Genomic DNA, 25,797 nt, shown 5'->3' with positions numbered 1-25,797 from the left:
TTCACCGTGATTTGATTCAGTCCATCTGAATCATTACCCATGAAAACCTTCTCCAGTACGGGTACTTCCCCAACAACCTCTTCAGTAAACACCAAAGAAATCATTTAATCTTTCCGCGATGGCCTTATCTTCTCTAAGTGACCCTTTAACCCCTCAATCATCTAACGGTCCAACTGACTCCCTCACAGGCTTTCTGCTTCGGATATATTTACAAAAGTTTTTATTGTGAGTTTTTGCCTCTACAACCAACTTCTTTTCAAATTCTCTCTTAGCCTGTCTTATCAATGTCTTACATTTAACTTGCCAACGTTTATGCATTATCCTATTTTCTTCTGTTGGATCCTTCGTCCAATTTTTGAATGAAGATCTTTTGGCTAAAATATCTTCTTTCACCTCCCCTTTTAACCATGCTGGTAATAATTTTGTCTTCTTTCCACCTTTCTTAATGTGTGGAATACATCTGGACTGTGCTTCTAGAATGGTATTTTTTAACAATGACCACGCCTCTTGCACATTTTTTACTTTTGTAGCTGTTCCTTTTCTCTATCCTGAAGCAGTGTCTGCTGAACATCGGCAGGAGGCAGCCTGGGAGCGAAGGGGTGGTGCCAACCAGGTGCCTGGGAGGGTTAGGGAGAGAAGAGGGTTTGTGGGGTCTTAGAGCCAGGAAGGAGGGGACACAGCTTTTGATGGGATTTTGGTTCGAGGGGAAAGGGCTTCTTGTGGTCTCTAAGGGAGGTTGTGGTGCTTGAGGGAAGACTGCTTGAAGGGTCTTGGGTGAAGGGGAAAGGGATTGATGAGAGTCTTTTGGCTGATTCAACTGGTCAGACTTCCGGGGCCTGTGGTGGAGGTTTCTGTGCATAAAAATATGAAAGACGTGCAAAAAAAAATAAAATTGTTTTCTAGGTCGAAAGCATTTGTGCTTGTTTAAATAATATTTTGTGTGCACTAAACAAGCACAAACCATGTTTTTAATGCGCCAAAGATTTTTATGTGCAGAAAAACACGACTTGTGCTGTTTTTATTTTAAACCTGTGCGCGTTGTAGGGAGTCCGGAGTTGATGGGCCTGCAGCCTACGCAAAAGGACGAGGGCACATTTTAACTTGGATCTCTGCGTTCCTCGTACGAGCCAGCAAACTTCTCAGCTCCCGCTGCATCAGCTGCCGTGACCTAGCAGTCAATCAGGCCGTCGCTGTCTTGTTCCCCTCCTCCAGTGAAATTACAGCCTCCAGGACGGACATATTTGGATACCAGGTCCCTAAAAACGGGGACAGTCAGGAGGCCAAAACCTCAAATAGCAAGTGCCACACTCAAAATCTGGGCAGCCACCTCCCTCCCCCGCCCGGATCTTATAAAGGGGGGGGGGGGCACTAGTAACCCCCACTGGTGATAGCATTTATTGTACCCTGCACTGAAATTAACTTTTCATTAATTCAGAATACGAGAATTGTAACCTGTGGCCGCCTTGTTTTCCTTGTGTGCTCCTAGTAAACATTTCAGCTTATAATAATAATCGAGATTTTATGAATGGGTTGGTGGTGCACGGGTGGCATTTTAAGCCTCTCCACATTAGGGCTGAAAAATATCCCCCTCTCTCCTTGGAAAGAAAAGAAGTGCAGGGGCCACACGAGGACGCAGCTCCACCAGCGCCAGGCACCTCCCCGCCCGCAGAGAACGGGTTTTCCACCTCCAGAGGCGGCAGCTCCAAACATCGTTCCGCGTGCACGCCAGGGAGGTGAAGGGCTTAACTGTGAAAAGCAGGGGAGGGAAGGTCTTCAGGAGTCGAGAGGGGCCTGCACGAGGCACAGGATTTGTACAACGGTCCGCAGTCAAACCAAATCCAAACCGGCTTTTAATCCATTTATTATGTCGCGGGCCTGAGCTATGAGACACTTCCAGAAGAGAAGAGAGTGTTGTTACTGTTACCCAATGGCAGAGGCGGGGATTAGAACTGAGGCCCAGGGTCACAGGAAGGGAGTCGGTGACAGAGCTGGGGGGAGATAAATCCATTCACCTGGGGGGTCATACAGAGAGATTAACCGTCAAGAGGGGAGATTGCACCTCACGCCCCGGACAGCAGGTCAGGTCATTCCCTCCCCACACCCTCCCTCGAGGGCAGCCTGGGGGTTCAAAATGCACTCGCACTCCTTGCGGCCTTTGGCGAGTGAACGTCACCCTCCGTTGCATCAGGTGCACATAATCGGGCCTGATTTTAAAAAGCGTTTGCACACTTAAAATTGGGGTTTTACGCCTGTAAAAACGCACTTTATGCACGTTAAGCGGGCTTTTGAAAATTGCCACAACATAAGCCATTGCATTGCCCATAGGGTATCCATGCGTAAGCGCGCTTTACGCCCCTAAATGGCTTTTCAAAATTGCCAGGATAGCGTGTTACGTTTACACGCGCGACTGCTCCGCAAACTACCTCGTCAGGTGGTAAGATCTCTGCAGCAGGGTTATCGGGTCCTGCGGCCACCGCTGAAAGAGGAACGCACCAGATACAAAACCGAGCTGCGGCTTTTCCATCAGAAGCCTGAACGTCGGCGCAATCAGAATCCTCGTGGGCAGGACGGTGGGACGGGGGGCGCACACGGCCCTTCAGCGAGTGAGACCCCTGCCTCTCCAATAAATCGGGAAAAGGCTGCGCCGGTCGCCGTAAAATTACAAACTCTGATAACATTTTAAGGCTGCTCGGGGCCACGGCCGGAACCTTTCCCTGCGGGTTTTGCGTTCTCGTGTTCCGCGCAGACACTGGCGCCCCCCCGGGTCGAGTCTCTGTTTCAGCTGTGAAGTGGGGGGGGGGGGGGGCGCGCTCATTTTCAGCAGACTAGGAACGGCGCTGGACCTCTTTGCCTCAGACGCTCCGGGGCGCAAACAGATTATCCTGGATTCCCGTAAGGTTTGCTCGTGAAAGCGGGCAATCGAGATTAAATATAATTGTAACGGAAGTAAAAGCCGCGTAACACGCGACGAGGAACGCCGATGCCAGAGCCTGCAGATCTGGTATTTAAGTAAAACGGAGGAGTGGATGGATGGATGGAAGGGGATTTTTGTTGCATTTCATTGCACTTTGTTTCTTACATTCGGCCAGGACTGGATTCTGCTTTCTACTGATAATGGAAATCACTTTCAGATATTGTAGAAGCAGCACAGAAGCGTCAATAAATGCACGAAAGTTTATTGCTAAATTAGTAATGGGGCAACGCCCATGTCACATCTGCATTATATAAACAGACAAAGCAGGTTATGTGCAGGGCAGGGAGAGGGGTCGGTCCCACCTCATAAACTCGGTGACAATTGTGCGGGCGCAGGAAAGCGAGACGGCGCTTAACCACAACCTGAGAGGGAAGGTCGCCCGCGGACACAGAATCCACTTTTCATTGTATTTACATTCAAAATGCAGAGGGGGGGGGGGGGGGGGAAACAGCCTAAGACCCCAGTCCCCCATCCTCAAAGTGGCAGGTGAAGCAGAGCCAGTCCCAGGGGGAGGATGATCCCAACAGTTCTCACAAAACCCCAAACCCCGTTCGCGGGGTGGGGGGTGGGGGGGGAGGGGAGGTGTTATTTTCAGCAAGCACTGACCCCGCCCAACCCCGAGGGCTAGACTTTGTCCTACGCTGGGCTTTCGACAGTGGCCCCCCCCCCCCCCAACCTAGCCAAGAGCATCACAGCCCCTGCCATCCCTGCCTGCACCCCCCCCCCCCCAGCATAAAAACACTCAGAAGGTCAGAGGATCACCCGTCACTGCCACAGGCGGGAGGACCCTCTCCCTGCTCCTCGCCCCGAGGAGCCATGCAAGCTGCTGGTGGCCCTGCACCCCCCTCCCCCACCCCCAGGAATGGAGAGAGCAGGTGGATGGAGTGCGGGGGGGGGGGGGGACGGGACAGGGGGCAGCCCCATCAGGGGACGGGCAGTCGTACATAATATGAACTCCCTGTGCCTCGTGTCTGCAGCTGCTCTAAGGCATTCTGGGGAAGCCTTCGGGATTGAAAGAGTGGGATATATAAATATATAAAATGTGAGAGAGAAGAGGAATCTGTATCCCACAGGGGGCCACAGGGGGCCAGTGCTGAGCACCACCTCCCCCTCGGCGGGGCCGCATGAGGTTGGCAGCAGCTGATTGCAGGGCTGTACACAGAGGGGACGGGAAGCAGTCCAGGGGTTCAGCCCCCACTTCAGCGCGGTACGGCCGACAGGATTGGAGCAGCAGGTCGCAGGGAAAGGATGAGAGAGCAGCCACGGCCTCGGTATAGAGGGAAGGCCCGGACACGACCCGCTGTCAGCCGAGCGCTGCCTCCATCCTCCTCACGGGCCGAACACGGCGGCATCCACAGAGGCCTTAAGAAGAGCATTGCCGGCCCCGACGAGGTCGCCCAGTGCGGGCCCTGACGAGAAGAAAAGGAGAGCGTCACCCATTGTTAACAGCCCCTGGCCAGAGGTTCTCGATGGAGGCTTTGCTTCTCTGCGCTCACCTGGCGCGAGGCTCCCCTCCCCTCCCCCACGCCTCACCTGCTCTCTTCTTCACCCAGGCCACAGCCTTCGCCTCCAGCAGCTCCCACTCCTCCCGCTGCCCCGCGCCGGCGGCGTGCAGCCAGATCACAGCCAGAACCGTGGCCCACAGCGTGGGATCCAGACCCTGCACTCAGAGAGAGAGAGAGAGGAAGAGACCATTACAGCCGCATTACAGAATCCAGCAGCAGGGGGCAGTGCAGAGAGTGCAGGGCCCACACCCTGCGACCGGAAGAGGGATCACACCCCAGGGTCCCTCTTCCCCAGTGTCCTGTCCCCGACCGCGGCAAGCAGCGAGGCTCAGAGCACCTGGATGAGAAGTTGGACCCTTGCAGGGAGGCGAATCCCTTCTCGCACACATGGATTGTTACAAACTAATGGCGATGAGGTCGGAGCATTTTTTTTTTTTTTTTGGTGCTCCAGGTTTGGAGACTGAGGTCACCTGTTATCCCTGCATTCACTATCCCTCCCCTCACCCCCCGCCTCCGCAGTCGGGTCTCATACCGGCTCGGGGATCTTGGCTTTGAGCTCGGCCTCCGAAATGCCAAAAACGGAAGCCAGGGAGGGGCTGGGGGTCCAGGAGCCGTCTGCGTTCTGCAGGGAGATGAGCCTGAGCAGGGGAGGGTCCGGGCTCCCAGGGGAGGCTTCTTGTGCTACAGCAAGAAATAAAAACAGAGAGAGAGAGAGAGAGAGGGAGGGCATGAGAGGCAGCAAGAGAGGCGGCAGAGCAGGGAGACGCGTTAGAGGGGGGAAGCTTGGCGAGCGAGCTCTCTGCTGCCAGCGCAGGTTCAATGCCTTTATTTATTTTTTATAATGAGAACAAGGGAGGGCCTACAGAAATTCGGGGGGGGGGGGGGGGGGGAGCTACACCCTCCTCCTTTTAAACAGCCCATTCAAACGTTTCCCGCGTCACGCATGCAGGGGATAAACGCACCGGCATCCATCGCCGGCCGGTCCACCGATGCAGATTCAGTGACCATAAAGGCGCACGGCCTGGCCACAAATCGCCCTCCGGGAAAGCAGCTCCCGGACGGGGCCGTCCTCGCGCTCGCATGAGACGCCATTTTGCACTTTTTACGAAAACCTGGAAACGGGAAAGAGGCGGGGGGGGGGGGGGGGGGGGGTAAAAAAAACCACAAAATTTACAAACTAAAAAAAGAGAAGCGGAGAAATTACCTGCGCCCCCTGGCGTGAGGGAGCCCCGTGCAGCCCCTGCAAACGGGCCAGGGGGTCCCTGCACCAGCAAGCATTGCTTCAGCGCCCCGGCTCCTGGGGGTGCGGGTAGCGACACCCGGCACAATCTTCTGCAGGCCATTCCTTTGTGCGCTGCGAGGGGAAGGGGAGGGACAGGGAAAAAATTAAAAAAAGAGAGGGTTGAGAGGCGAGAGGTCGGTCCTGACGCTGCACCTTTTGTGGTTTGGAAAACTGGCCCCGGGAAGACGGAGACCTAGAGGACGTGGGTGGGGGGGGGGGAGTGGAGAAGACCTTTGCCACGCGTTCCCTGGCCTCCGTCATTCATTCATTCATTTATTTATTTGTGCCGGCGTTAAGATCGATACCGTCACAGCGCTTTACAGTGAGGCACAAAATGTTGCTAAATGTCTTACATTATATCAATTAAACAGGTGCCATAATGGTTCGGTAACACAGTTTTATAGTAAATATTATTTGGTAAATGTGATAAATCCTGTCCAATTCTATCTGTATCAGTTTTACATACAAGAACAGCTTTATAATTGTAACTTACCCTTTTAGTGGTGAATGAAAAATAAAAATAGAATACGCACATACTGAATACGGTGATGTGTGTGGATGTCGCACTGTCTGCTCCCTACACTTTCCTCCAGTCTCTTTGTGATAAGCCTGTTCAAAGAGCCAGGTTTTTAGACTTCTGAAGGCTTTGCTGTCTCTGTAATCTGATCTCTAGAGCCCTGGCGTTCCAGAGTATGGGCCCTGCTAAGGATAGCGCCCTCTGTCTCACTTGGGTTAGTCTTGCTGTTTTGGCTGAAGGAATGGTTAGGAGGGCTTTGTTGGCTGATCTCAGGTTTCTGCGAGGGACATGCACGCGGAGGGCTGTGTTCAGCCATTCTGCTTTTTCGTTATGTATTAATTTGTGTATGGTGCATAGGGTTCTGTACTGTATTCTTTGCTCGATGGGCAACCAGTGTAATTCAGCTAGGGTTTCGGTGATGGGGTCTCTTTTACCGGTCAGAATTCTTGCAGCAGTGTTTTGTAGTATTTGGAGTGGTCTTAGCGTGGTGTATGGTAAACCTAGTCGTAGGGCGTTACAATAATCAGTGCTTGCAAAAATTAAAGCTTGTAACACTGATCGAAAGCCAGTAGTAATTAGTAGTGGTTTAGGTCTTCTGAGAATCGTGAGTTTGGCGTATCCTTCCTTTACTTTTAAAGATAAGTGCTGTTTCAAGCTTAGTTCTCTATCGATTATCACTGCGAGGTTCCGTAATTTTTTGGTTGTTTTTGAGTGTGATTGGGCTTTGAATGACCTCTATACTTTTACGTTCTAAATGTAGGAATTCTGTTTTCTCTATATTAATAACTAATTCCATTTGGTTTAGTAGCTGTTTGATGATATCGAGATACATGTTAGCTATGTTTAATGTTTTTTCAGTTGTGTCGTCGATGGGTAGTAATAATTGAATATTGTCAGCGTATATATAGTGTGTGATGCCCAGACCAGCCAGCAGGTGGCATAATGGCAACACGTATATGTTAAAGAGTGGAGCTGAGATTTGAAATCCGCAGGCCGCCTTTAGTTTAGGGGATTTGTTTTTCTCTCTTTACACCATATATTCAGACACTTTAAAATTTAAAAAAAAAAAGTTTTTAAGATAATCTTCCAGGGCAAAGGTTATTTCCGTGAATATCTAGTCCGATGGGAACCGGCTAAGTCTGGGTTACGCGGCGAGGATGGCGTGCACAGCCCGAGACGGGGGGGGGGGGGGGGAAGACAGCTCCTATGACGGTGGTGGCTCCTGCTGGCCAAAATCAGCAGAACCGAGGGTTCGCCTGTCCCGTCCTGGGGTGGAAGAAAAGAAATAGATGCCTGTAGTCTTAAAACAATCCTTTATTGCAGTGGAGCCCGACTCTGGCCGAGTTTCGCCGTTGCAAAACGGCTGCCTCAGGGGCTTACAATAATCTTCTTGAATTCATTAGTTATATATCAACTAAGAATATAATGTGATCATATAAAGAGCTAGCCTTTGCTAGTGGAGTTCTGCTATCGCGAATGCTTCAAGACGCAACATAAGAGATCATACAGCTCTTTATATGATCACATTATATTCTTAGTTGATATATAACTAATGAATTCAAGAAGATTATTGTAAGCCCCTGAGGCAGCCGTTTTGCAACGGCGAAACTCGGCCAGAGTCGGGCTCCACTGCAATAAAGGATTGTTTTAAGACTACAGGCATCTATTTCTTTTCTTTCATCCTGACGGCTATTATAGATCGCCTTCCTTTGTGCTTTTTGGGTCCGTCCTGGGGTGGGTCAGCGAGGGTCGCCTGCACCGCCTTCTGCAACCCGCCTGGGAAGAAATGGGAAGACAGAGACCGCTAGGGATAGCAAAAATCAGATGGTAGAAAGATTTTAAAAAATTGTTATTCCTCTGAAAATAAAATTGCAATTCCATGCACCTCCTCAATAGAATAAAATGCAGCGCAGAAAAAGAAATGTCAGCGTGATTCCTACCAATGGCCACATGGTGGCGACAATGCTCCAAGAATAACAGAACTGTGGTTTCAGTTCATTTTCAATGTTATACTTCCCTTTTATTTTCTAGGGCAAAAACTAGTAAATTATATTAAGTTTAGTGAAGTTTTGCTCAATCTTTGGCACATGTGAAGCAATTTGCTCAATAACTATCAACTGATTCTGTTAACAAAATGATCATATTCATGAAAGAGGTCGCTGTTACCTTAAAAATTCATCAATAAACAGTTACAGACACTATCCATTAATCATTACTTCAGGAGGAAGCGGAAATCACCTAGCCACAATGTATTCTGGAGATAAAATTTACAGTTATTAGAATATTACACAATAAAATCTGCAAATTGCTGACACTCAACGGAAGGCAAGCAACAGGACCAGCAAACCCAGCAAACCAGGGCTGGGAGTGGTATCCCCAGTATTACCATGAAGGGACAATCCCTCCCCCTGAGTAAGGTGAAACATACAACCCCCAGTGCACCAGGGCTGGGAGTGGCACCGTTCAGCACACGACTCACCTGGTAATGGGATATCCCTGCGGGTCAGCGGCCCCTGGATGGGTTGGTTTAAGTCCTTGTTCACGGCCACGAAGGCGGTGAGGGAGGAAATGACCCCAGACTGAAGGCTGGTCTCCAGGATCCTCTTCTTCACCTCCTCAGAGTCAGTGTCATGGCCGCACTCCAGGTCCGCAATCAGGGACTTTGCAGCGAGGCGGTGGATGGTGGCCCTGGGCAAGAGGTCAGGGAGGTGAGCGGTCAGCAGGGAAGGGGAACGGGGAGAGATAGGGGTGGGGAGGCTTCTCCCATGGATGGATATATGCAGATAAAGAGACAGACAGAGGGACACCCTGACACCAGCACACTCACTCATACTAACACAGCCCCAGGCAGACAGACAGACAGACCTGGAGCTTCTCTCTGACTGGAGAGGGAACTGCAGCTCGTTTTTGAAGGTTTCGTCCTTGAACGTGTATTGCAGAGAAACCAACCCCTGTGTGGTCTCATCCGTCTAAAATAGAGGGAGAAACAGAGGAGAAGGGACAAAGCATGAGACCGCAGCACACTGAGCGAGCAGCAATGAAAGAACAGGAATGCGTTTCCTCCTGCGTTAAGCTGAGGAAGATTATCAGACTCCCCACAAAAGGAGGAGCCAGGAGGAAACCTGGAAGAAACGGCAGCGAGAGCAGCAAAGTCTGTGGGATCCCCTCCCCGGGCCAGAGACTTAATCTGAGCAGAGACGACACGGACCAGCACCAGAACCTGGGAATGAAGAACATTGTGCCGATCGGACCAAGAGTCGATGGAGCCCAGCAAGCCGTCCCCGACAGTCGCCAATCCAAGTCGCTCGGAGAGTACCCGGGCAAACGCCGCTGCTGGGCTTAGATCACAAATACATTTTCAACCACTTTCTTTTTTTTTTAATTTCAATTAATAAAAAAAAAAAAAGAAGTCCAAAAACATTGTGTGTGACAGAGCTGTCCGGGTGGCCCGAGCATTGGGGGCGACCAGATCTGCACACAGTACTCAAGGCGCAAAGATACAGAGGCACGGTGATATTTTCCGTTTTATTCTCCATTCCTAATCTATTTGCTTTTTTTTGACCGCCGCGCACTGAGCAGAGGATTTCAAGGCATCGTCTACAACGACTACAAAGGGATCTTCCTGGGCGGCGACTCCCGACACGGGAAAGCACTGCTCGTCCATAGCTGCGATTATTCTGCACAGTGTGCATCACTTTGCACCTGTCCACAGCATCTGCCATTTAGATGCCCAGCTCCCTCTGCTACTCCTCTCAATTACTGCAATTCTCTGTGGTATTCCTCGTCCGTTCTTTGTAATTCTTTCATTTTATTACTTCAAGCGTCGCTTTGGCAGCACAAGGACAGACTGGACAAGCCAAGAAAGTTTATCTGCATACGAGACAGACGAGTACAGATAGGTGGAGAACGAGATGCACACAACCCACGCACCTTTCCCTTTAACTGGACATAGACAATTGACCTCTGACCCCTGAAGATGGCATTGGGAAGTCGAGAGACCAGGGCAGCCTCCAAGCCGGGAGGGAGTGACCACTGCAGGGAGACGTCTTTTACCACCGGCTGCAGCGCGGCCTTCAGAGACCGCAGGGCCTGTGGAGGAAGAGAACGAGACAAGAAGGGTCACGCCGTGACCCCCAACATTAGCTAATGTCCTTAACCAGCATTACCAGGCCCAGCTATCAGCATCAATCAGGAAACGTTTCTAGTTACCACCAGAAAAATGTATAACCAGTTCCACTAGGTGATATCAGATAGAGGAGGCCAGTCAGTGAGCTTATGGGATGATGGAGACTGTGATGGACGGTAATGCATGGTGTGCACTGTCAGAGGGGTGGGACAGGCAGAGAGCAGACGTGCAAGGCTCCCACCTTGGGCTGCATTCGCTCCTTCCCCGTGATGAACTCTGCAGTGCCGCCGGCCGCCTGAGAGATGCCCTTGATGAGAGCGGTGGAGGCTCCCTCCCCGATGCCGAAGGCGAAGCAGCTGCAGGGGAAGAGGAAATGGGGGGATCAGGGAGGAACAAGAGGAAGGGAACGGAGAGGCAAGGAAGCCAAGAGGACAGGCAGACAGGAGCTCGGAGGGTGGCGCAGAGTGCGGGCTGCATTTACCGATGGTTGTCTGCGTTCCGGCTGACCTCCGAAATCACTTGCTTGGTGTTTCCGACTTCTCCATCAGTGAAAACGAAGAGCTGAAAGGGAAAGATGGGAAGTGACATCACCAGCGCAGCGAAGAAATGCAGGGAGCGCGGAGATACAGCAATACGCGATACTCCAAACAAACAGAATCCAGACAAAATATTTCAAGGAATTTTATCCAAGTCTGTTATTCTTAATCCTGCTCGGCACGTTAATGTAAATGCAAGTCCTCCTCGATGCAGCACTATAGCGAAACGCGGTTACGTGTCGGGGGACCGTGTACTATTTCATCCTGTGGGCAGCAGCAATTTAAGAATAAAAAGACTGCTGGATAAAATTTCTTGAAATATTTTGTCTGAAGTGACATCGCTACACGTGCGGGCCTCAAGAGTAGAAATTCTGCCCAGAAAGTCACCCCCAAGGAGGGTCCATCTCTCTGCCCATAAGAACATCCTCCCACTGCATGAGAAGGCCACGGGTTTACTCCCTTCCAGCATCAACATGATGAAAAGTGTCCTTGTCATGATCAGAATCAGGGACCTCCAAACTCTACGCCTTTGGCTTACACACAAATCTCCACTGGGTCCAGTGATGACAACACTGCTGTCCCGTCTCCCCTCAAACTCTTACCTGTCGGGGGTGCCCGGGTTTACCAGCTTTCTTGTAAATGTGTTTCAGAGGTTGTAAGATTTCGGTGCCTCCCAGGTCGGCCGACATGGTCTTCACTTTCTCCAGGGCAGAGTCCATGGTTTCTTGGGTGTACTCCACGCTCTCCCTGCCGGATCAACAACCACCGGTCAGAAACGGCAGCAGAGAGGGCCAGAAGCGACACATTGAACAGGAGGAGAATCAAAACCCTGAGGCAGCATTAGCCATGCCGTCTGGGGGCATCTTCTTTAAAATGATATTAAGAATTGGATGGCAAAAAAAAAAAAAAAAATCAACTTGTGCTTAATGTAAACAAAAAATAAATAAATAGAAAATCAGAAGCAATGCTGCAGGCACAAAAGGAAATTTTAGATGCACCAGAAGTTATAATGTTTGAAGGCACTGTAATATCCTTCGGGACCACAACTTTTAATCTGTTGGTTGTTTCTTTTTTTTTGGGGAGGGGGGTTGTGTTTTTTTATGAATCCAACCTTACATCATCCCACTCATTTGAATAAGATATTAAAAACAGGAGTTTTTTAAATTAAGATCTCTAAGGCATCTCTGTTTTATCCTAGACGCTCCAGATTTTAGCTTTCTTGCTGTCAACAACCGATTACTGCAACCCTCGTTTTATAGGTTTTACCAAAATCTTGGCCAAAGGCACTGCAAATGCTGCAAAAACGCAGCAGCGCCTACGGGAAACCTCAAGAGATCATGACGGGCCTATTCTGGCGAAGCTTCACTGGCTCCCAGCGGGACAAAGAGTCATGTTCAAAAGTTTTAACCCTAATTTCTAGAGATATTAATGAAGGGAGTCCCCATTATTTAAAGCAAGGCTTGAATTTATGCAGAGCAAATCGCTCATTGTGTTCACAAGAGGAAGAGTTAATATGTGACATCCATACCAACTCATTACGTGGAGACTCATTAAAGGGCGTTCTCTATAGCGGGACCACAACTGTGGAATGGAATTACCTCGTCAAACGAGGACAATAACAAATATAAAAACTTTTCTAAAGCAACTGAAGGCGCATTTATTTACAGAGGCTTATTCCCATTTGTTGACATAGGCACAGAAATCGAGGAAAAACTGTTGGGTTAATGATGTCATCAGTTTTTATGCTCTATTTAATGTTTTATATACACCGCTTAGTTCAATTTTATTTGTAATTTGTGGTCTATTAGATTTTAAAACAAACAATGTTTGTTTTCTCCCTCCTAATAAAAAAACAAAACAAAACGCAATATGACGGCAGAAAGGGACCTTAAGGCTCACCTCATCTGCCCAGTTTACTTCCTGCTACAGTGCCAGAGTTCCCAGCGGATCTCTGGCTCTCCCTTCACATCTCTGCGACATCGTCCGTGCTTATCCCAGGCTCTCTGGAATTCGCACGCTACTTTCACCTTCCCTACCTCCGCTGGGAGGCCGTTTCACCCATCCAACTCTCTCTCTCCATGATGAACTGTCTCCTGATGATTCTCCTGCGCCTGCTTTCTTTGAGCCTCATACCATGACCTTTTGCTCTAGAACTTCCTTTCCATTAAAATTAAAAAAAAAAAAAAAGCATTTGTTTCCTGGGAGGCTCCAAGGAGGTAGACACAGGAAAAACATTAGGAAATATTTCTTAACGAAAAGGACGATGGATTTATGGAACGGCCTTCCCAGAGGTGGTGGCATAGGTAATGCACAACAACCAAAACCATCTCCAGAGCAAAGAAGGCTCTAGAACAAGAGGCCACAGTACGAAGCTCCAAAAGGACAGACTCAGGAGCAAGATTAGAAAATATTTTTTCACGGAAAGAGGTGGGGGAACCAGGAAGCGACAGGACGTGAGTGGGAATGTGCTTCGTAAACGATGGTAGAAAATGATTAAATTGGACCATGTAGTCTGCCCAGTTCCACTCTGGGCAAATGAGTATACAATACCCATATGCAACCCAATACCAGCTTCCTACCGTCCCATGCCTTTATTCTGATCCTTCAAACCAATTCCTACCACTGTCCTCCATCTTGGTCCCAAGAATCTGTTAAAGTACTAGCCCCTGCCACCTCTGCTGGTAGGCCAGTTTAAGCCTGGTCATCTCGCTTTTTCTTACAAGACCATAACAAAATCCAGATTCTCATCCATATGCGGGCACAGAGCTTTCTAACAATCCGCAAAGCCATTGTCCAAAAATATCCAACTTCCACGGTCCCGCCATGCAGTGGATCCCAGCTTTCTTGCAGCCCCATGCAATTGTAGCAGAGTTCATGGTGACACTGACCATTCCTCTGCGCACATTAACCTTCCTAGAAGCCAGTGCATCGATAGAATTTCTTTTACTTATCGAATCTCTGGGATGAAAATCAACGCACTTGTTCTCTTCATACACAGAAGGAACTTCCATGCTGTTAGTTAATTCCAACTACTCCTGCTTTTATTTAAAAGTGATACACAGAAAGGAAGCCGCAGAAGCTGAAGTAGATAATCTGAACTGTGTTCCATTAATTCCTCATCATCCAGTTCGTTTATTCAAAGACCCTTTCGGTCAGCCCAGAAATCAAGATGGCTTCCGCCAGAGCCACCAGTAAAGACATCAGAAAAGGCGACGCACATAACTGTGAATGAGCTGTGAACGAGCACCGTATTCCTCCAGTGCGATTCACTCCGTGGAGTCATGGTGCGCTGTCAAGGAAGTCAATGGAGGATTCTCCATTGTCCTTTGCAGAGCTGAAAGCTGAACAAAATGGCTGCTCTTCGCTCAAGTGCACCCAACTTTCAACAGTTCACTCCCGCTCACTAACTCTCTCTCTCTGTCATAAGGGGGTCTCTTCCCCCCCCCCCCACACACACACACACACACACGCCCAAGCAGCACACCTACCAAATCACACAGCCGTGACACCTAGACTAGACTGAACCGCCTCTAAAATGCAGAAGTACCTTCTTGTTCCTCTCACATTATTTTTCATTTCATTTCATTTATAAAATTTATTAATCGCCTAACACTGTTAGGCCTAGGCGATATACACAATACACACACATATTAAAAGCAACACAAACGAATACATATACGAACAAAATAGTTTCATAGAAACTAACTGATAAAATATCTGATATTCATTACCATATGCATTAACTTGTTCGGGTATTACCTTTAACAATTATACACACGATTCAGCAAATATTCCTTGAAAGCAGTTTTAAATTTTTTGACATCTTCAATGGATCGAAGATCAAATGGAATCATGTTCCAGCAATTAGGTGCCGCTATGGAGAAGGATGTTTCTCTTGTACAATATAAATGGGCTAATCTCACTGAAGGAACCTCAAGTAAATTTAGTTGTGAAGACCTAAGTGCTCTGGCTGGCTTATGGATCCGAAGTAAAGCATTAAACCAAAAATCAGAAGAAGACGCGCGTAATTTAAAAACTGTCATTCCTATCTTGAATATTATACGTTCCGACATGGGGAGCCAATGAAGTCTACATAGAATTGGAGTAATTCGATCAAAACGCTTGGAAGATGACACTAACCTAGCTGCTGAATTCATCAGAAGTTGAAGAGAACGAATTGAATTTTTAGGTAAACCAATATAAAGACTATTGCAGTAATCAATGTGTGGAAAAATGATGGCCCGTACGACCAACAAAAAGTCAGATTCGTACAATAAATGTCGTAATCCAGCTAAAAGTCTATTACATTACATTCAGCGTTGTACCAAGAATGAGAGTGGGCAGAGAGTGAATGGGCCTTAGGGTCCTGACCTGCTGTCCGATTCTCGGTTTTTATATAAAGAGCAGCAACAGCCTTCAAGAAAGCTTGGGAGAAGCACAGAAGATCCTTAGCAGTGGGGACGTGAAGACAAAACCAGAGCTCAACCGGTGTCTATGGCACTGCACCAGGAATGAAACTGGGGGAGACTGGAAGCGCCTTATTCTGCGATTCTAAGTTATTATGGGCTGGATGCAACCTTTATGATCTTTATAATTATTACGACTTGCTTATCCCATTATCTCCCTGTGATTGATTGATGTGACTATCCCGAATCGCCTTTTATATCATTCCCAATTTGCTTCTGCCTTCCATTGTCCCCTCCCTTATAGTTTCAATAACTTGTTGTTCGTCTGTTATAATTCCCAGGTCATAGTTTTAAATACCTCTCCCCACCCCCCCTGTTTCAAACTTGTTCATTGCAAAGCTCTGTTACGCTGCATTTCTCGTTCTATGGAAACCGATGGGATGTTCCTAACAAACGTCTGTGTTTAAAAATGTTAAATAAATAAAATAAATATAGGGTTTCCCCAGTTTGTGTCTATGGGATAAACGCTTGGTGCATCTGCTCCTATGTGTTCTGTTCTGAGCGTATTTAGAGAGAAATTTATCTTGCTCTAACCTCCGGGAAAATGTTTCTTTGTGTAGGGAATGCTGCCTCCTAAGGTGGGGGGTGTGGGGAGAACGAATCCCCCCCCCCCCCGGTACAGCAGCGTCTTATCTGCCATCTCTGGCTTGGGCACGGGGGCAAACTGACAGGAAGGTAACGAATGACTCCCAGAGGCCCAGGACCCACACCACCCGGCAGTCCTCCGTCTCTCCGACTCCCACCCCGTCCACCTCCCTCTCTCTGCCCCATCCCCCCCCCCCCCCAGGACACTCACGGGAAGAAGGAGTCAAAGCGAGATCCGAAACCAAAAATGTTGAAGTAACACCCGAGAGGTAAACTCTTCAGCAGCAGCAGGAGCGTCTCCTGAAAGAGAGGCAGACGTGAGACAGCCTGGGCGTGGAGAGAAAGCCTCCAGGAGACAGTGCGTAAAGATAAGCTCTTTCCAGCAGAGACGGGAGGGAGACAGTCTGCTGGAAAGACGACAGACCTGCAGCCCAGAGACAGAGAAGTAGAACGGAGACGTCACAGTGACCCCCAGGAGAGCGGGGCGAGACCGCGTGGCTACCTTGGCGCTGTCGATGCGCATGGGTGAGGATTTTTGGCCGTCCCAGTCGCCTCTGTCCATCCGGCTCTCCATGCTTCCGGAACGATCCATGAGGAAGATGAACTCCCCGCACTGAGACTGCTCCTCGGCCTCGGGGAAACCTGGGTAGAAACTCAGCATGGCGGCCGTCTCCGACATCAGGGAACCTTCCGGAAGGAGCAGCGAGAGGCACAGAGACAGAGAGTGTCATGGAAGCAGAGAGAGAGAGTAGAAATGTATAACTGCAGCTGGGGCGTGCAGAGCTCAGCAGTTCTGTGGCTGGGGAGGCAGTGAGGGGGGGGGCCGTATGGGTGTCCTCAGCCGCCGTGATTCTGTTCAGACAGATCCAGCAGTGTGGACAGCACCGGAGGAGACAATGTGCAGGCTCAATGTGTTTAAAGGTTATTATGCCTGTGGCTCTGTATCCCCAGTCCCTCCGATTTCACTCGTCTGACTGCCCAGCGGCACAGGGCGCGCTCCTCATGAACTGCATGGGAGAGAGGCTCATGGAGGTTCCGGTTTTCCTACCCAATTTCATTCAAATCTGTCCATGGAGCGCACCCCACCCTTCCCTCCCTGAAAGATGCACCGGGTGAACAGGGGCCGCCTCCAGATTTGCAAGAGAAGGGAAACACCAAGCTCGCAAGTTTCCAACTTGAGGTTTGGGGTTTTTTTTTTATAGATTCAACGTCATCACTAACAATAATTTCGATTCACTTGGATTCTGATTTTCGGCTTCCGGTGTCGAAGGACTTGAGGATGCCCTGTACAGAAATCTGGTTTAAATGCAGCACCCAAGCCTGTAGCCTGCACCTGCACAGCTTGGGAAGGGGCAATTTTAACCACCATAATTATGTATTTTCTGTTTCAGCCCCTGCTGGTTTCAGGAATTATCATGGCAGAGTCGGGGGGCAGGAGGGTCTCCCCTCGCTTTACTGGGATAGCATCACCTTGATTTCCATATGGCACGGGGATCAGTTATTGATTTAAAAAAAAGGGAGACGAGGTAAGAAAGCACAGAAACCCCCTCCCCAGAGGCCACACAGCTGCCTCTGCGGGAGAGGGGGGGGGGCTGGTGATGCAGGATGGAGGCGGAGCCCTAGTCTGGGCTCTGGGGGCGGGAGACACGCAGAGAGCCGGCTGCGGATTGGCTGACCTGCCTCGGCGCTGGGAAGCCCCGCCTCCACACAGACGCTGGGTTTGTTCGCCTCCTCGTAGTAAATCAGCAGCTCCACGTCGCGATCAAACTGGTGCCCGGGGTCCAGGGAGACCTGAGAGAGACGGAGGGGAGGGAGGTGAAAAGGGGGCAGAGAGACTGAAGAAAACTACTGGTGACGAATGACAGAGGAATAGGACTTCCCCGGGAAGGGGTGGGAGGGGAGAGCTTATGGAGGCAGTTACAACACAGATGTATGAGGAGGAAGGAGGGGAGGCAGAATCTATGGAGGCTGAGTTGGGGGTGGGTGGGAGAGGGACACCTTTGGCCCCCCTTCACCTGGGCTGTGGTCTTGTCATCCTTCGTGTACTGCAGGGGGGTGAGGCTGCAGTTACACTGCACCCGGGAGACGCCATACGGAGACTGGAGGCTCGCCGACAGCTGCAGCGTGTACGGGAGGGTCTCCTTAGGGGCCCGAGGGATGCCTGCGGTCACGTTTGCTGTTCCCACGTCTGCAAAACAAAAAAAGAAATACAGGAAAGGGATATCCCAGCCGTGCTGAGCCCCGGCACACCTCCAGTCATGGTCAAGAGAAATCGCCCAGCAGCCTAGGGGTTAAACGCTCAGGAGATGAGCAGCGACAGAGGGGACCTTGAACTTTATTATCAGCTTTAGCATCGAAAAATATATGAGAGCCAGGGTAACTCGTGACAAGCCTGCGTATGCTCCCGAGTGCACACACACGCACACACACACGCACGCACCCTCTCCTATCCGTGACTCACAGCACAGGAAATGTCTTCCTGAACCAGCTGACCACGGTCAGCCCACGGCTCCCGAGTCACAGCGTGCGGGGCAGGCGTAAGGAAGGCACAGAGAGTGTGACCGCGCGGGGGCAGCTGTGCACGTGCAATCCTCTCTCTTACCTTGGGGGGTGTACCTGGGGTTCAGCACCGCCGGCAGCACGAAGCGCACCGCCCCGTCAGCCTCCACGGGCAGCTCCCGCACGAAGGCCAGCGTGACCGCGGCCTCCTGGCCCGGGGGCAGGTTCCCCACGCTGCAGCTGAAGATGTCGCCGGAGCTCTGGTCCTCCTCCAGCAGGAAGGCCTCCTGCCCCTGGGCGAGGGCGTCCTCGTAGGTCTGATGGGCCTAGGGGGTGGGAAGAAAACACAAGAGTGTCACCCGATGGGAGCTCTCCTCTCCTAATCCCCTCCCCCACAGAATTACATTTCTATAAAAATGTTCAAAGTGGGGACCGGCTGAGGCCGATCTAAGGATCTGGGCTGCGACCCATCACAGGCTGGGAGTTGTCGTCTTGGCTTTTGGCAGACAGACGTGGAATTAAGCCCCAGTGGCTGCTCCTGTGTGACTATCATCAGCTACGATATCAGAGGGGACCCCTTACCACTCGGGGTTCAGCCCAGCAATGGTCGTGGTCGTAGGTCCGGTGTAAGAAAAAAACAGGAACAAGTCCACTGATTCAGTGTGGGCAAAAACCAGGATTGTGTCAGCCCGTCCCTGAGGACCTGGAGCTGTGCGAACACCCAACTCAACCTCCTCATCCTAGAATCTCACCGACGTCTGCACTGGGATACGGAAGCCCAGATGCCATGCACCTCATGACACGGACGCTTCCCACCAGACATTTATTCTGAGGCCCAGGTCCCCTAAAATGCCTGATCTTCACTCAAACAATCTTTCAAAAACAGGGTTCCCATGAGCTTCTGAGACTGCAAAATCCCTTTAGTAGATGTTTGAAGAGAGGGATGAAGAGAGAGTGATAGTCTCATCTAAAGAATGGAGCAACAAGGTCTCAGAAACACTCAATATCATCTCTGGCTATTTCTTATTTAGATCTAGTAACAGGTATCAGAGCTAAAGGAATTCATTTCTTCTTGCATGACTACCAGGACTCTACACTGCTTGCCCACTGTAACTCCCTGGAAGAAACATCTTCCCAGCAATGGGAAGACCAAGATCAAAGCAATGGTTGGACAACAAGGTTGGCGGCCATCTTGCCTATACCTCACTTTGTCCTTTGACATAGATGTGAGGCACCAAAGAGAGAGGGGGGGAGCAGAGTGGACACCGAGAAACCGTGCCTGCTCACCTTCTTCTTCTCCTGAATCTCAGCTACGATCCTCTTCCCGTCCACCAGGGCCTCGAAGCTGTAGACGGCCGAGTCACTGTCCATAGGGAAGACGAAAACGGCTTCCAGGGGGTTCTGCTCCTCATTCTTGTATTTAAGAGTGGCCGAGACATCGGCAACAAAGCCTCTCACTTGCACATCCACCGAGATACCTTTGAGAGGAACTGCAGGGAGACAAGCACCCAATCCCAGCACAGATCAGTAATGCAGCCTGTCACCTGTACATCAACCGAGACAGTCAGAAAAGGTAACGTGCCAGGTAATATCGAGCAGTTCTGGAGCTGGGAGCCTGAAGAGATCTCTCTTCCACAGGGAATGACGTCTCCAGTGAGAGTCCAATTATGGCATCACAGACCCAGAAATGGTGTGGTCAGGGAGCAGGAAAGCGCCCTCCTTACATGCAAAAGACAGAGGGGAAAAAGTCTCACCTGGATGCTTGGAACGAGTGAGGAGTCCACAGGAGGGATTCATGGCTGAAAAGAGTCTGAAAGTTTGAGAAAGAGAGCAGATAAACAATTGTATTAAAACGTCTTACGTGGACAGGCGGCGAGGAGATTAGGGTGACTCGCAGACAGAGAACACCCGCCGAGTGCCCTCCAAGGTTTCAAAGAGAGAAAGGGATAAATTCTACATCACGTCCTCCTCCCTTACGTCAGCAGCCCCGCTCCTCCCTCTTCTCAGAGTCACCTCTCCCCACACCCGGCTCACGACAAACCTAGCCCGATATCCTGCAAGCTGTGTCCTCTGCGGCACTGCAGGACTCCGCGCCAGGACCCCGAAACGACGCTGGTGACGCCCGAATGGGAGCAGCGCTCCACACCACCACCACCCACTACCCCCCCTCAGGGTAGTGCAGCCCTCGATACGGACCATGCATTCGGGGCGCCCGAGGGACCGAGAACTAAGCCCGGCGCAGCCCTCGCCTATGACACCTTTCCGGCTTTTACAGACCTCAGACTCTGGGTTCTAATCCCTGGCCTCGGTCACTGAGAGGTCCGGATGCAAAGGGCTTGTCCAGTAAACTATTGGAGTTAACTGGAGAAGCTCTGGAGATTTGACATTTTCTCCCCTGCTCTATGGCTAAATTTTGAAAGCTACTGGTGCAGTTGCATTTAAGAAAGGTTTGGACAAGTTTTGGGCTTGATGGACCTGCTGCCCTAACCACTACAGCATTAGATTTATAAGCCCTGTAGGGTCAGGGAAACACCTATATCGTACCTGACTGTAATCCGCTTTGATGTACACTGTGAAGGGCCGAAAAGCGGAATATAAAAAAAGAATCTAAATAAATTCTTGGACAGATACAGCAGCACAGGTTCCCCGATCACTTTACCTGCTCGGCGGGTCCTGGAACAGGAACCTCTGACTGTCAGCGAGTCTAGCGCGAGTCCCATTCTCTGCCTGGGCCTCACTTCCAATCCCCTGCTTTGCCCACCTGCAACCGGACATGATCAGCCTTCCAGGAGACGCGCCCCAGAAGGGGAGGCTGAAGCCTTAAAACCTGGAGGTCTCCATGAGACCCAGGACAAACAGAAGATGCTGCACAAACCCCACCGATTTGTCAGCCTGCAGCCCATTTCCCTCCATTCCAGAGTCGGTGGCCAGGACCCTGTGCCCAGAGCCCTAAAAACATCTGGAGGCAGCAGAGGCCAGCTCTCAGGTTCCCCTCCCCCGTCCTTCCCAGATAGGATACAGTAAACCTGGGGCAGACAATCAAAAGGGGGGAATCCGCCCCAGTTCTGCTCTTCTCACCATTCCTGGTCACCCCACCCTCCATCCCCCATACTTGAGATCCCCTTTCCTCACCCCAGTAAAAAGAAAACAGGTTACACAGACCCAAGGTTAAAAAAAAAACCACAAAACTACTTAATTTTTCTAATATAAAATAAAAGATGGAAATGTTTGTTTGTGTAGTCAGAGGTTTCCAAACATTTAGGAAACTGTGGCTCTGTGCCTTAGACCTTCCACACTCGGTGGTCGGACATTACACTGGGGAGAGACAGCACCTCCCAAGTGCAGAAAAGTCCTAAATCCGTCACCAAGTAATTCATGTAGCGCTACAAGCGGCAGGCAGCACTATACAGATTCACCTAGGAGAGGACTGAGCCAAGACAAATAAAAGTGTTTGGGAGAACCAAGGTTTACAAAGTGCAGTTTCAGAAAGGTACCTGGTGTCACGGAGGACCCGGTTCGGCTGGGCTCGATGCTGGACAGAGCTGGGTTCTGCTGGTACCAGGTCACACCCTCCCTGTTTCAGTGTCTGCTCTCTGCAGTCTGTACCCAATCGGGGGCGGAGCCAACTACTTCCTGCAAATAATCCCCAGCCAGGCAGGGACCGTCTGCTAACTACCATTCCACCAAGAAGAGAGATACATAACAACGCTCCCCAAACCCAGTCCTGCCGCAGGGAGCATCTGCAAATTACCAACCCCAGCAAATAGAAAGCTACAGAGCAACACTTCCCAACCCCAATCCTGCAGCAGGGATCGTCTGAAAATTACCAACTCCAGCAAATAGAAAGCTACAGAGCAACACTCCCCAACCCCAGTCCTGCAGCAGGGAGCATCTGCAAATTACCAACTCGAGCAAATAGCCACAAAGCAACACTACCCAACCGCAATCCTGCAGCAGGGATCGTCTGAAAATTACCAACCCCAGGAAATAGAGAGCCACAGAGCAACACTCCCCAATTATAGCCCTGCAGCAGGGAGAATCTGAAAACTACCAACCCTGGCAAATATGGTTGACTACTAGCTTCAGATTTTCAGGACAGGTTGATCCAGTTCTGGTTTTATCCCATTGCATGCTGGGACTTAACTTATTGCATTCCCTAAGAAAAATCAAGACTATAAGTACCTGCGTGCAGGGGAGAAAACCCAGGACTGGATCAACCTGTTAACCCTACCAGCAAATAAAGATCCACAGAGCAACAGTTTATATTATAGGTTAGTGCCATAGACACTCCGAAAGACTCTGGCGTCGCTGCAAGCACCTTCATTGGTGGCCATCTTGGCGGGTTAACCATTCTTAAAGCAACTGGGAGGCCCACATCACCAGTGGACATTTATTTCTGCACCTAATTTTTTTTTTTTTAATTCCGCACCTCCAACGTTCTTCTTGTGAATGGGTTTTGTCTACGTTTCCTCATGTGAACACCATTGTTTCAGTTTCTCCCTTTTATTTTTTTTATTTATTTTTTTAAATTTATACTTTATTAAATTTCTTAAACATTTATACAATGCAAAAAAGAAATAAGAATATGTTGATTTCCATCATCAATATTTCTAACAGAGGTAATACTTTCACAACTTAATATAATGTAAATTCAAACACTTCAGCCCACTTTATAGGGGAACCATCCAAGGAAAAAAACATAAAAGAAAAATGATTCATACCAGCATGAACTTACCAGGAGAAAAGCCTTCATTTAACTAGAAGTTTTTTATTCCCATATTGGAGGGTTGTTACTATGCCTTATCCACCCTTATCAAGGAGAAAAACTTCAAGCTGGGAAGGTTCTAAGAAAACAAAATTTGTTTTTTTGGAAGGTAACCAAACATTTACAGGGAAATTTGAGATAGAAGGTGGCCCCTAGGGCCAAAACTCTCTGTCTCAATAGTAAGAACTGTTTCCACCTTGATTGTGTGTCTTTAGAGACATCTGGGAAAACTTGAATTCTCTGGCCACAGAAACTGAACTCTTTATTTCTAAAATACTTTAGAAGAACAGGTTTTTCTCTTGTTCCAAACTGAATACCACTAATAAGGTGGCTCTAGTTTGGATATCATCCACTGAGGCCTCTAAGAAAGCTGTTAAATTAGGGCTATCGGTAGATAAAACATCTATTTCCCCTTCAGGGGCCAGGACATCTTTCCTCTTAGTTGGTATATAGTACAATTTAGAGATAGTTAACTCCTTTGTAATACCCAAGAAAGACTTCCTTAATATATTTATTAAACAATTCTTGGGCCGATTGTAATCTTGTATTCGGGAAGTTCAAAAATCTTAAATTCTTTCTCCTCATTGTATTTTCAAGACCCTCCAATTTTTTATACACAATTAATGAGTCTTTTATAAAGGCAGCACCAGTGGATTGCAGTGTTGTATTCTGAGAAGTAGTTGTCTCGCTCATTGTCTCTAATTGCGTAATTCGTGTACTGTGATTTTCCAGATTTATCCTTGTTTCCGCAGCCAAAGGGGTAGATTGGGCCATGGCCAAAGATAACATCTTTTCCATCTTAGTAACTGCCCTCCATACGTCTACCAGTGTAATATTTTCAGGATTAGTTGTCTCAACATTCACTTCCAATAAACAATCAGACATCATATTTCCCATCACGTTTAAGAGACAAATCCCATCCTGAACCACTGGCAGATTTCCTCTGGAATCAGGTGATGTTAAAACCTCTACTTCAGGGACAGTTACTCTACTGGCCCCGTTGTTTCCAGAGGAAATATTGGGAGACTGGTTTGTGGCAGGACTAACTGAGGCTCCTGAAGAGAATGAAATATCCGGGATTACCTCCCTGGAGGTTTGACTCACTCTCCTGATGAGGTGTTGGTCCATTGGTCTGGTAACTTCTTTCCTGATTGGTGTAGAAACCACCATTCTTGTATTTCTCTTTTTTCCCATTAAATGTCACTCTCCTGTAGTGAGACCTTTGCTGTAACAAAATCACACCGCTGCACTTAGGTTTAAATAGGTGCAGCCGGCGCCTCGATGACGTCAGAGGTGTGCGGGATCGAGTCACCAGTCCTCCTTCTCTCGGTCCTTTCTTGGCCGTGCGGCTCCCAACACGCCGATTTCAAAAAAAGCGTGCCTCTCCTCCAACAGTTCTCCCCCAGTTTCTCCCTTTTAAACCACTCTGGACTTGCCCTGCGTTGTGCCACTTTGTGGTACCTATCCACATTTTGGGACTCCCATCCCTTTTATGTACAGTATTAACCTAGAAAGGCGAGGATGCTCCTGCTGCCACACCAAAATCACAGGATTTCCCCTGAATCCTCTTTAACTCCCTAGTGACTAATGCGATAGTAAACAAATAGTTTCAAAACCTGCGATCCGAGCTAACCAGGATGGACTTGTCCTGCCCCACCTTCGCATGTCCGATATTAAAAATTATCTACTGCTGTTGAATGGTTCGGCCTTGCAAGTTTGGAAACACCTCTTCTTATTTTCACCCCTAGATAGTTAATGTACCGAGTAGTCCATTTGAAGGGAAAACCATCTCTTAAATCTATCTGCCAAGGCAGGTGTCAAGGTTGAAGTCCAAAATTTCAGATTTGGTCCTATTTACTTTCAAACCAGCTTCCTTCCAGTAATGCTCTAACTCTCTTGCAAGGGCCGCTAATCATTTGCCCTTCCTTTGCTTTTATCCCCAGAACTCGAGACCCTGCCACTTTCCTCTTTAACGTCATTGCCAGTAACCAGGAAGCTTTATTTCCATACTCAAAGTTCATCTGATGAACGACCTCATCCAAATTTAAAGATTTTTAACTTTGTGTGCATCTGTTGCAATCAGGCCAGGAATTGTCGACACTCATGATAAGTTTACCCCTCCGGACAGATTTAAGCCCATCCCAAAGAATGGCCTCCCTGACTGCGCCATTATCATTCATGGATAAGTAATCTTGAATCTCTTGCTCAGTCTTAGCACAGATATTCTCATCTCGTAAAAGAGAATCATTTGACCTCCATAAGCACTTAGACTGAAACGATGAAAAACTCAATAATTCCCCCCATATGGAAGCATGATCTGTCCAAATTCGGGGATCAATACCTGCGCCTTTCAAGTGTCCCACTAAACCGGAAGACCACAATATGTCATGTCTATTCAAGAGTATCAATAGGGTTGGAACAGAAAGTGAAATCTTTTACCCCCGCATTCAGAGTTCTCCAACAGCCTACCAAGCCCCGCTGTCTCTAACATCTGCACCAAACTCTTTCTGTGGGCTCTCCGTAAACTCAAGGAAGATTTAGA

The 25,797-nt window shown here is 49.1% G+C and overlaps 1 protein-coding gene across 3 annotated transcripts in view; it reads right to left on the bottom strand.

Moving 5' to 3' along the window:
• LOC115078221 (von Willebrand factor A domain-containing protein 5A-like) overlaps positions 1 to 22,560 on the bottom strand; it is a 59,511-nt gene extending 36,951 nt beyond the window's left edge. Inside the window, exons 1-18 of one of the 3 annotated variants that reach the window (XM_029580994.1) lie at positions 21,985 to 22,272; positions 20,245 to 20,300; positions 19,778 to 19,980; positions 18,594 to 18,816; positions 18,007 to 18,179; positions 17,668 to 17,782; positions 16,494 to 16,678; positions 16,203 to 16,291; positions 11,543 to 11,687; positions 10,886 to 10,965; positions 10,646 to 10,760; positions 10,209 to 10,367; positions 9,144 to 9,247; positions 8,758 to 8,966; positions 5,442 to 5,591; positions 5,012 to 5,160; positions 4,508 to 4,634; positions 3,157 to 4,383 (exon numbers count right to left, since the gene is read on the bottom strand). In XM_029580994.1, the coding sequence (XP_029436854.1) occupies positions 4,304 to 4,383; positions 4,508 to 4,634; positions 5,012 to 5,160; positions 5,442 to 5,591; positions 8,758 to 8,966; positions 9,144 to 9,247; positions 10,209 to 10,367; positions 10,646 to 10,760; positions 10,886 to 10,965; positions 11,543 to 11,687; positions 16,203 to 16,291; positions 16,494 to 16,678; positions 17,668 to 17,782; positions 18,007 to 18,179; positions 18,594 to 18,816; positions 19,778 to 19,980; positions 20,245 to 20,300; positions 21,985 to 22,169 (2,547 nt within the window). In that variant the 5' untranslated portion in view covers positions 22,170 to 22,272 and the 3' untranslated portion in view covers positions 3,157 to 4,303. Of the gene's footprint in view, positions 1 to 3,156; positions 4,384 to 4,507; positions 4,635 to 5,011; positions 5,161 to 5,441; positions 5,592 to 5,683; positions 5,834 to 8,757; positions 8,967 to 9,143; positions 9,248 to 10,208; positions 10,368 to 10,645; positions 10,761 to 10,885; positions 10,966 to 11,542; positions 11,688 to 16,202; positions 16,292 to 16,493; positions 16,679 to 17,667; positions 17,783 to 18,006; positions 18,180 to 18,593; positions 18,817 to 19,777; positions 19,981 to 20,244; positions 20,301 to 21,984 lie in introns of those variants that run through there. The other 2 variants (XM_029580993.1, XM_029580991.1) reach the window with 2 other exon arrangements.
• Between the last annotated feature and the right edge of the window lie 3,237 nt (positions 22,561 to 25,797).

Source organism: Rhinatrema bivittatum, chromosome 16 (assembly GCF_901001135.1).
Source record: "Rhinatrema bivittatum chromosome 16, aRhiBiv1.1, whole genome shotgun sequence".
Taxonomy (NCBI): domain Eukaryota; kingdom Metazoa; phylum Chordata; class Amphibia; order Gymnophiona; family Rhinatrematidae; genus Rhinatrema; species Rhinatrema bivittatum.
This window is presented reverse-complemented; position numbering and strand designations above follow the sequence as displayed.